Source organism: Helianthus annuus, chromosome 14 (genome assembly GCF_002127325.2).
Source record: "Helianthus annuus cultivar XRQ/B chromosome 14, HanXRQr2.0-SUNRISE, whole genome shotgun sequence".
Lineage (NCBI taxonomy): Eukaryota > Viridiplantae > Streptophyta > Magnoliopsida > Asterales > Asteraceae > Helianthus > Helianthus annuus.
Window position 1 is genome coordinate 160,767,722 of NC_035446.2, and position 11,398 is coordinate 160,779,119.

The 11,398-nt window shown below is 41.3% G+C and overlaps 1 protein-coding gene across 1 annotated transcript; it reads left to right on the plus strand.

The window, feature by feature from the left end:
* The first annotated feature begins 3,581 nt into the window (after positions 1 to 3,581).
* On the plus strand, positions 3,582 to 8,458 carry LOC110904669. The gene is made up of 2 exons (XM_022150510.2): positions 3,582 to 4,360; positions 4,828 to 8,458. The coding sequence occupies exon 2, from the start codon at positions 4,829 to 4,831 to the stop codon at positions 6,290 to 6,292; it is 1,464 nt and encodes a 487-aa protein (XP_022006202.1). The 5' UTR covers positions 3,582 to 4,360; position 4,828; the 3' UTR covers positions 6,293 to 8,458.
* Positions 8,459 to 11,398: the final 2,940 nt, after the last annotated feature.

The window sequence follows — 11,398 nt, forward strand, 5'->3', positions numbered from 1 at the left end:
GGAAGTTAGAGGTGCAAGCGGTGCAAGAGAGAAGGCCTCCATGGTCTCATCAAGTGGAGAGCCTTCCAGCTGAGATTTCTTCAGGGTTGAAACCGTCACTAATCAGCCCACCAAAGGTAGAGTTGAAAGAGTTGCCCGCGCATCTAAAGTATGCATTCTTAGGAGAGGATCAGACTCTCCCGGTAATTATTGCAGCTAATTTGGAGAAAGAACAAGAAGAAGCACTACTGAAGGTGCTGAAGACCCATCGAGCTGCGATCGGGTGGACTCTCGCTGATTTGAAAGGTATAAGTCCTTCTGTTTGTATGCATAAAATTATTACTGATGCAGATGCGAAGCCTGCACGCGATACACAAAGGAGACTTAACCCTAACATGCGAGAAGTGGTAAAGAAGGAGGTAATCAAGTGGTTGGACAATGGGATCATATATCCCATTTCAGATAGCGCGTGGGTGAGTCCAACCCAAACGGTGCCGAAGAAAGCAGGCATTCAGATTGTCAAGGGTGATAATGGTGAGCAGATAGCCACCCGGCCGGTAACCGGGTGGCGGGTATGTATTGACTACCGGAAGCTAAACGCTGCCACATCAAAGGATCACTTTCCTTTGCCCTTTATTGACCAGATTGTCGAGAAATTATCAGGTCAGAAATTTTATTGCTTTCTTGATGGTTACTCAGGGTATAATCAGATTGCTATCCACCCTGATGACCAAGAAAAGACCACATTCACTTGCCCCTATGGCACATTCGCATTTAGGCGAATGCCATTCGGGTTGTGCAATGCCCCGGCCACCTTTCAAAGGTGTATGATGAGCATATTCTCGGATATGGTCGGGGACACTCTAGAGATATTTATGGATGACTTTTCAGTCTTTGGGTCATCATTTGATACATGTTTAAATGAACTATCTAGGGTGTTAGAACGATGTGTCCAAACTAATCTAGTGCTCAGTTGGGAAAAGAGCCATTTTATGGTTCAAGAAGGTATAGTGTTAGGACATGTCTTGTCAAGTAAGGGGATAGAAGTTGATAGAGCAAAAGTGAGAGTTATTTCTACTTTACCTCCCCCAACTAACGTGAAGGGCGTTCGTTCCTTTTTAGGACACGCTGGATTTTACCGTAGGTTTATTAAGGGCTTTAGTGTCATAACGAAACCTTTATGTAATCTATTGTTAAAAGATGTTCCGTTCGAATTCGATGATAAATGTTTAAATGCTTTTAATGTATTAAAGGAGCAATTGGTACAAGCCCCAATCTTGCAATCACCCGATTGGACAAAGCCGTTTGAAATAATGTGTGATGCAAGCGATTTCGCTATTGGGGCTGTACTTGGCCAACGAGTAGATAAGAAGCCGGTAGTTATCTACTACGCAAGCAAAACCCTCTCCGATGCTCAGTTGAATTATACCACAACGGAGAAGGAGTTGCTTGCTGTTGTTTATGCTTTAGATAAATTCCGGTCTTATATTTGTGGAAGCAAGGTAATTGTTTACTCTGATCATAGTGCTGTCAGGTATTTAATGGAGAAGAAGGATGCCAAACCGAGGCTGATTCGGTGGGTCCTATTATTGCAAGAGTTTGATCTCGAAATCAGAGATAAGAAAGGGTGTGAGAATGTGGTTGCCGACCATCTGTCGCGACTACCTTCGGGAGTAGAGGATGTCACACCAGAGATCAATGAACAGTTCCCAGATGAGTTTATAATGTCTGTTAAATCTGGACCGTGGTATGCTAACTTTGCAAATTATCTTGTTTCAGGTACGGTGCCAGATGCGTGGAACAAGCGGAGGAAGCAACAATTCCTAACACAAGTGAAGAACTATATCTGGGATGAGCCAGATTTGTTCCGAATTGGTGTTGATCAGATCATCCGAAGATGTGTGCCCGAGACGGAGTTTTTGGAAGTATTAGAGCACGCCCACTCATCTGCATGTGGTGGTCACTTTAGCGGCCAAAAGACGGGCCATAAAGTGCTCGAAAGTGGCCTTTATTGGCCTACACTATTTAAAGACGCTTTTGAATTTGCTAAACATTGTGTTAATTGCCAAAAGATGGGTGGGATTTCCAAAAGGCATGAGATGCCAATGCAACCAATTTTGGTTGTTGACATATTTGATGTGTGGGGGATCGATTTCATGGGTCCGTTCCCCAATTCGAATGGTAATCTATATATCTTAGTGGCAGTTGATTATGTTTCAAAGTGGATTGAAGCAATTGCCACTAAGACGAACGACCATGCCGTTGTCTGCAAGTTTGTTCAATCAAACATTTTTGCTAGGTTTGGGATTCCCCGGGTAATCATTAGTGATGGGGGATCTCACTTTAAAAACTTTAACTTTGGCAAACTGCTGAAACGGTATGGCGTGGACCATCGAATTGCTACACCATATCATCCACAAACGAGTGGTCAGGTTGAAGTGTCGAATAGGCAGATAAAAGAAATTTTGCAAAAGACGGTGCGAACTGACCGTAAGGATTGGTCGACCAAATTGGATGACGCCTTATGGGCATATCGCACCGCTTATAAAACTCCTATTGGCACTACACCTTATCGTTTGGTGTATGGGAAGGGTTGTCACTTACCCATGGAAATCGCACATCGTGCATTGTGGGCTGTTAAACAAGTCAATACTGATTATTCTGATGCCGGTGCCCACAGGTTGTTGAAGCTAAGTGAGCTTGAAGAATTACGCAATGAGGCGTATGACACCGCAGCCGCATATAAAGATAAGATGAAGGCGGTGCACGACGCGAAACTGAGGCGTCTGGTTTTTGCGGTGGGTCAACGGGTATGGCTTTTTAACTCACGTCTTAAGCTATTTCCAGGAAAACTGAGAAGCAAATGGACTGGTCCGTTTGTTATTACACGCGTGGGGCAATTCGGGGATGTGGAGATTGAAGACCCGAAGGATCAAAGGAGACAAGTGGTGAATGGTCACCGATTGAAACCGTACTTGGACGGTGATGACCTTAACCCGTTACCAGAGGAGGTGAACTTTCTTGGCGGTTCACCGGAGTATACGACCGACTGAGGGTCACGAGAAGTCCGGCTGAAGACTAAAACTTAGCGCTACCGGGAGGCAACCCGGATTTCGGTACATATTTCTTTTCGTTAGTGTTTATTTTCATGTGTTGTTTGGTTTTCATGGTTAGAAGGATTTCCGGAACGTACACCCACGACATGAGCAAGTGTGGGGAAGTTGAAAGCGCCCAGGTACGTTGTAGAACTACTTTAGGTGTCGAGGACGACACGAATTTTTCTAGGGGTGGAGCGGGCGAGTAATTGAGAAAATGAAATTCTAAAACCATTTAAATCAACATTACTGCAAAAAAAAAAAAAAAAAAAAACAACGTTTTCAAGTTTTTGAAACCAAAGTGAAAATAAATTTTGTTATTATTAAAATAAAAACAAAAATAATAATGTTTTAGTTATATATATATAAAAAAAAAGCAAATTGAAACATGTGAATGCATTAAATGGGAGGCACAAGAGGTGAATAAAATCATCACCATAGGAGATGGCAGGAAGTAATTCACGTGAGGGTTTTTGGAGTTTTTCATAAAACAAGACATCTTTACGGGCTTAAACTTGTGAACAACAGGAACATATTTGTGCTGCTCATCGAGTGAACATTTTTTTGACATGCCACACAGAACAGTGCTCGTTACGGATCACCCGAGTCAGAGTACGCAAACTGTAGGCTACGGTTGTTGTGTAGCTTACGGCTTGTTATCAGCTGATTGTAACAGAAGCAACACAGTGTAAGTTACGCTTTAAGCGTAGCTTACGGTTCATAGCTGGGCACATTTTATCCATTCACATCAGAAGGATTGTGGTGTAAGCTACGGCTTTGTCGTAGCCTACGACGCATCAGAATTCAATGTCGTTGTTCCAGGTCAGAAGTCACGTGTTGTAGCCTACGGAGTGAATGTAACCTATGCTTTCAGCTGGTTCATATGGGTCGGTTCAGGTAAAACGGGTTGACCCGGGTAATAAAAAAAAATAATAATAACATAACATAACAAATCCTACTCCAGCCAGATTCTCGGTTGTGTTTTTTTCCCTGATCATTCGTCTTTTTCATCATCTCTCTCATCCCTTTCAAGAACCCTAGCTCCTCCATAACCACTCACATCTCTGAAACCTTCAAAACTCAACCAAATCGAGTGGTTCCTGTGCCGACTTTGCCTAGTTTTTCGAGGAGAACAACATCAATACATCCGTTTTCCATGATTCACCCTCGTTTACACGAAATCGGAAGAGAGGGTGACGAACCCTAATTTTCTAATTTGGGGCTTTTTGTTTGGGAGTGCAAGTGACTGCAATTTAAGCATAATAACGTGTTTTTAAACACAAGAGGTATGTTTTTGATCAATTTTTCTCAAGATTTGTGAAGATAAGATGTTATATGCTTGACATATGCCTGGGGCATTATTTTTTTTTAACCTGAAAGTGGGAATGTGAAGGTTCTAATTGTGATTTTTATCATGAATTTTTTAGGAGAAATTGAATTGTGAGATTATGTGCGAATTGTTTGTTGTTTGGGGATGGATTTATGGCTGCTAGAATGTGCTGTTAAGCTTAGTAAAGATGTTGCACTTGTTATGAACGAATTGTTAAACCTCTAAGCTAGTAATTAATCGAAACCTGGTAACTCTTCAGTTTTAAAATCTTGTTTCTTACTTACATGGGAGCTTAGACGGTTGGGTTTCAACAAGCATAGCAGCCATATTATTAAACAAGTGTGGGGACGTCGGTTATCTACACCTGTCTAAGTGTAGGATTGTGAATTAATTTGGTTTGTTGGTTTATGTCTATGTGTGTAGGATGGCTAAGACAAAGAAACCGGCGGGAAAGACAAACCAGGGTAATGTGGTTGCAAGTTCTTCAGCAACACCTTCACAACAACGTGGTGGAAAGAGAAAATTAGTCTCACAAGAATTAGAAAATGAAGTTCCTCAATCGACACAATCAAGAAGAGAACCAATGGAAGAGGAAGATGAGACCAATCCATATCATGTTCACATTTGGAAGAGTGGTTCATTAAATGATTTTAAGAAAGATCTTCAAGTTCAGTTCTTTAATGAGAAGATAAAGGGTATAGGTGATAGGAAGGAGGCGTTCATATGTGAACGGGAGATCACAGACCATGAATTCAGGCCTTTTGGGATTATACAAAGGTTTGAAGCTTTAGGATGGGAAGCTGCATTAAAGTGTTATGATGGAGAAAAGACGAGCATGTACATGGATCCAATACAAGAGTGGATGGCGTCGTTGGAGGTTACTTGGGGTAAGTCGTTGAAAAATATGAGTTTGAAGGGGTATGCTAATGGTAAGACGGTAATTATGTCAGGGGCAACGCTTAAGCAGATTGCAAAGTTTGATTCAAGACCAAGTGCAGGTTATACATATCCGAATGCAGATCTTCTATTTAAACGTCCAGACAGGCATCCAGAGTGGCCTAACATGTTAGTGGAGTTATTTGAACCGGGGAAGGGAGGTCAAATGGTGAGAGATGACCTTAAGTTGCCTGTTAGACTAATGCTATTGTTTGTGGTTCAAAATGTGATGCCCCGACGTGGGGATAAGAAAGGAATTCGAAAATGGGAGATTCCCATTCTCTACTCATTGATGACCGGGAGACTTAAGGTATCTTTCACGCACTTAGTGATGATGAACATATGGGAAGCGAGAAATAGCAAAGGGAAGAAGATTATTCCACATTGCCGGTTGATTACAGCTCTTTTGAAGAAAAATGGGGTTTTTGATATGTATAACAAAGCTACAGAGAGAGATATTTCTCCGTTTACTCTAAAGAATTTGAGCAAGTTCAAATGGGAACTCTCAACAACTGAGCGATACCTCAAGTTAGAGCAAAAAGATACGGGTAAGAAGTTGCGGGCATTGAAGCCCGATGCTCGGGTTTTGGAACCAGGCGAGTCGGATGAGGCTTTCAGCGATGATAATGCGATGGGTATGAATGATGAGTTGGATGAAGAAGGGGAGAATGAGATTGATATGGAAGCTGAGGCAGGTATTGGTATGATTTCGTGGGTGCACACGGAGCCACGGGGTGCGTATATTACGTCAAGGGGTATAGGTGATGAGATGGCTAAGGTTATTCAACAGGCAAGGACACCAGACTGGAGTGATTTTCCTGGTTTTGCACAAGTAATATATGACCAGAACACCCATCATAGAGAGTTGAACAGATTAGAGTCGCAAAGAATTCAAGAGATGCTTACGTCCTTGTTAGATCGCAGTGGCCGCCCTACTTCCGACACTCTCTGATCAACTGATCAGGTCCATGTGTCTCTCTATCTTGTACTTTAATTTATTGTTGCACTTTATTTTTATTTTTGTATTTGGTGGTGTGAAAAACTATGTGTTGGGAATGTTTGTTTTGTTTAGCGGTATGAATTTTGGTTGGGAGGAAAATCACATGGTCGCTTCTAAATTATGGGACACTTGATGAATTGGTAATATAGTTGCTTTTGCTCTAAAAACCCATACATTGGGGACAATGTATCCCAAGTGTGGGGATGGAAGGAATTTTGGAAAAAAATGAAATTTTTCTAAATTTTGCCTTAAAGCAGTTTAATCGGACATGAAAGCGGCTTTTTCAGTACATACCCAACTTGTTGTCTGCTTGTGAGTAGGGGTCTTTAGTCATGGTCCAATTCATGGAGAAGTAATATGAACCGTTTTCAGCAGGTATTTTTAAGAAAAGTGTTTAGAATTGCCTAACTAAGGTTAACAAGCTACCGGTAAGAATTGCATGCACTCATCGGTAACCTTATTACCCATTTTGGTGAGATCTTGAGCCTATTAGTTGTTAGATTGACTTACACAGCTTTATATATTCATTTGATGAGAGTAGGCCATATGTTATTATGTTATAGAACTTGTGTGATTCGATACATGCTGAGATTGTGGACTTGATATATGCACATAGATGATAAAGGCAAATTAGGATCCCCTTTTTGCCTGACATGTTTTCTTTGTTTGACTGTTTAACTTGTGTAGTCAGAAAAACTCCCTTAGAAGCCAAAATTGAGCCTTGAAGCCTTTCATTTGTTTAAACCCAAATTAACCATTAGTCTTTACCAACTGTGATGGTGGCCATGTGAAGTGTATTCGTTCAAAAAAAAAAAAAAAATACAAAGGTTAAAAAAAAAAAGAGAGAAAATTAAAAGAGAAAAAAAAAATATAGAAGTTAATTTGTTGTTGGTCGAAGTGGCCGAAGTTGTTTAGCTGTTAGTTATTGTGAATAAGGATTGTTGATCAGTTTGGTTTCACCTTTTCTTTTAGCCACTGTTAGCCATAAATTTCCTACCTTAGCCTAAGCCCAAAACCTGTAAGTCCTTTAGATATGTGCATTGTCTATGTGTTACAGTGGAGGTGTGATTGTCATACAAGCTTATGTTAACAGAGTTTCATATTCGGTTTTTGAGAGAGCAATACTAGTTCGTTACATGCTAGTTCAGATATTAAACCGAGTGGAGTGAAAATTGTGAGGGGTGTGTTGTATGAAAATAAAAACCGGAAGCATGTTAGGTTTAGTTAGGCGATTTTTTTTCTTTCAAATAAGAATCAATTTTGACTTGCTGAATTAACACATCTAATGCTGATCCGGAATGGGGTATGACTTTGGACCCTAGCTAATGCATGGTAAGGACGATTGGGGGTATTTGTTTTTGTCTGTTATAATGTTTCGAACGGATTTGCTTGAGGGCAAGCAAAGAGCAAGTGTGGGGATGTGATGGATGGGTTTAGGAATGTGGTTTATATGTGTCTAATGCCTAATCTTATGCATATTTGATCGTTTATACGTGTGGAATTGAATAACTATGAGAAAATGGTGTTTTGTAGGTTAAACACGAAGATCGGACGTGTTTTGAGGAAAACTAATGGAGTGGAATTAAAGATCTTAAGAGATAAAATGATAGAGGGCGGAATTACGAAGACGTGGGCGAAAACGGGGCGTAAAACGGAGCTAAAACGAAAAAGTTATGAAGAAAACAGTTTTGGGAAGAATCCGTCAGACGTAGGCTACGGATCAGGTGTAGCCTACGGATCAGTATAGACGCAAATTCGCATAAAACCAATAAAAATTAGGTTTTGAGATATCTTGAACACAGAGTTCGTTAGAGGAAGGCAAGGAGACGAATTTAGGTGATTTGGAGCAGGGTTTTACACCATTCCTCACTTTCCTATCATTCCTAAATCATCAATCATGTTTTCTAACATCGAATCTGAAGATCAATTCACAAGCATGAGCAGCTAATTTCTCTATGGTTTCCTCCAGGGCTAGGGTTTTGTAAGTTGGATGATATTATGTGTTTATGACTATTGTTTAAACTCAGTGATCTAAGCATTCGATGCTTTTCACTGTTGATTTGATTAATTGATTGTAACTGATTGCATTTTATTTAACCTTAGTTCTTAATCATTCAATTCCCGAGAGTTCTAGTAATTGGGATATATTTGCTATGGGATTAGAGTTGGTAATTGCAATTGATAATTATTTGATAACCTCCCGTTATGTATTAACCGGAGTACTTAGTCGTTGATTATCACAATCGGTTAATCAGGTTAAACACTTATGTCTATGTAAGTGTTTCGATTAAACACATAATTGAATCTAGCTGCAAAACCTGAAATCTGGAGGAACCATTGTTCTCTCTATTGATTTAAGACACAGTTATCATTCGTTAATTTAGCTACTTCCTACAATCAAACAAATTGATTTTCTCATTCAGTAATAGTTGATCAATCCTTTTCATTACGACACTTTCCACAGTCCTCCCTTGATTCGATACCCTGCTTATTCTATACTAATAGTTTAAATAGGTTTTTGCATGTCACTAACGACAGACATCACTTATCCCGGTTAGTGCCTTATCTAGTGACCCCGGAGCCGCGTAGGATTGCTCGATTTATTGGGGGTCTGGCACCGGAGATAAAGGCAAGCGTCAAGGCTTCAAGGCCTACTACATTTAGATCAGTAGCTGATCTATCCCTCTCCCTCACTCAAGATGTCGTCAGACTTAGAGCTATGAAGAGCTCGGAGGAGAACAAAAGGAAACGTGAGGATGACACCTCACGAAGATCTGAGAAACGACACAAGGGAAACAACGACCATAGGAAAGGGTCGGGGTTCAAGAAAGGAGATCAGTCGGGTGAAAAACCCAAATGCAAGGTTTGTAGGAGGCATCACTTTGGGAGATGCAGGCAGGAGTCTAAGTCCCAGTCTTTTGAGAAACGTTGTGGGATCTGCAAGTCCACAGATCATAAAGCTGTGGATTGCAAGAAAATGAAGGATGCAACCTGTTTTGGTTGCAACGAGAAAGGGCACATTCGGCCCAACTGCCCAAAGAATGCGAAGAAAGCTGATGATGGGAAGAAGACTAATGCGAGAGTCTTCAGAATGGACGCCAAGGAGGCAGTTCTTGACGACAACGTCATTACAGGTACGTTTCTTGTAAATGATGTTTTGCTAGAGTCTTGTTTGATTCAGGAGCTGATAAGTCGTTTGTAGATGATAAGTTTTGTAAACTGTTGAACCTTCCTGTTAAAACCTTAAGCGTGAAATATGAGGTGGAATTAGCCGATGGAACCATAGAAACCGCCTCGACTGTTTTAGATGGATGTGTTATATCCATTAGGAATCATTCTTTCCCGTTATCTTTGCTTCCCTTTAAGCTAGCTGGATTCGACATAGTGATAGGCATGGATTGGTTGTCGAGTAACCAAGCCCAGATTCTGTGCAATAGAAAGCAAGTAATAGTTAAGACTCCGTCTGGTGAGTCACTTACTATTCAAGGAGACACCCAGCATGGATTGCCGGAGCAAGTGTCCATACTCAAGGCATCCAGGTGCATGCAGAAAGGATGTGTCATTTATATGGCACAAGTTACCATTGATGAGCCGAAGCCGAAGATTGAGGATATCCCTGTTATCTCGGAATATCCTGAAGTGTTTCCTGAAGAACTACCCGGTTTGCCACCGGATAGGCAAGTAGAGTTTCGGATAGATATCATTCCAGGCGCAGCACCTGTAGCAAGAGCACCATATAGATTGGCACCAACGGAGATGAAGGAGTTGAGGACGCAGTTGGATGATTTGTTAGCTAAAGGTTTTATTAGACCTAGCTCATCTCCTTGGGGAGCGCCAATCTTGTTCGTTAAAAAGAAGGATGGGTCGATGCGTCTGTGCATCGATTACCGTGAGCTTAACAAGGTTACTATCAAGAATAGATATCCGTTACCCAGGATCGACGATCTGTTCGATCAGTTACAAGGAGCAAGTTATTTCTCCAAGATTGACCTAAGGTCAGGATATCATCAGTTAAAAGTCAAGGATGAAGATGTGCACAAGACCGCGTTTAGGACTCGTTATGGACATTACGAGTTCCTAGTGATGCCGTTTGGGCTCACTAACGCACCAGCCGCATTCATGGATCTCATGAATCGCGTCTGGAAGCCTTATTTAGATAAGTTCGTCATAGTCTTTATTGATGACATCCTTATCTACTCGAAGAGCCAAACTGACCATGAGAAACACCTTCGTTGTATTCTCAAACTTCTGCATCAAGAGAAGCTTTATGCCAAATTTTCGAAGTGTGAATTTTGGCTTCGAGAAGTCCAATTCCTTGGACATGTTGTAAGCGAGCGTGGTATCCAAGTAGATCCCGCTAAAGTAGAAGCAGTCATGAACTGGCAGGAGCCGAAGACTCCTACTGAGATTCGCAGTTTCCTCGGATTGGCAGGATATTATAGGCGATTTATTGAAAACTTTTCAAGAATTGCTGCGCCCCTAACTTCGCTGACTCGTAAGAAGATTAAGTTTGATTGGGGCCCTAAGCAGCAGGAATCCTTCGACATTTTGAAAAAGAAGCTGAGCAATGCGCCGGTATTGACATTGCCCGATGGTATAGAAGAATTTGTGGTGTATTGTGATGCATCACATACGGGCATGGGTTGCGTACTCATGCAGAAAGGCAAAGTCATTGCCTACGCTTCTCGACAGCTCAAAGTGCATGAGAAGAACTACACCACCCACGATTTGGAATTGGGTGCAGTTGTATTTGCTTTGAAGCTATGGAGACATTACATGTATGGAACCAAGTGCATAATATATTCAGATCACAAGAGTCTTCAGCATTTGTTCAATCAGAAGGAATTGAACATGCGTCAAAGGCGATGGATGGAAACTCTCAATGATTACGACTGCGAGATACGATACCATCCAGGCAAGGCAAATGTGGTTGCCGACGCCTTAAGTAGAAAGGAAAGGGTGAAACCAATCAGAATCAATGCCAAGCGCATTGAGATAAGGAATAATTTGAATGAAAGGGTGTTAGCTGCACAGAAGGAAGCTGTGCTGGAAGCTAAT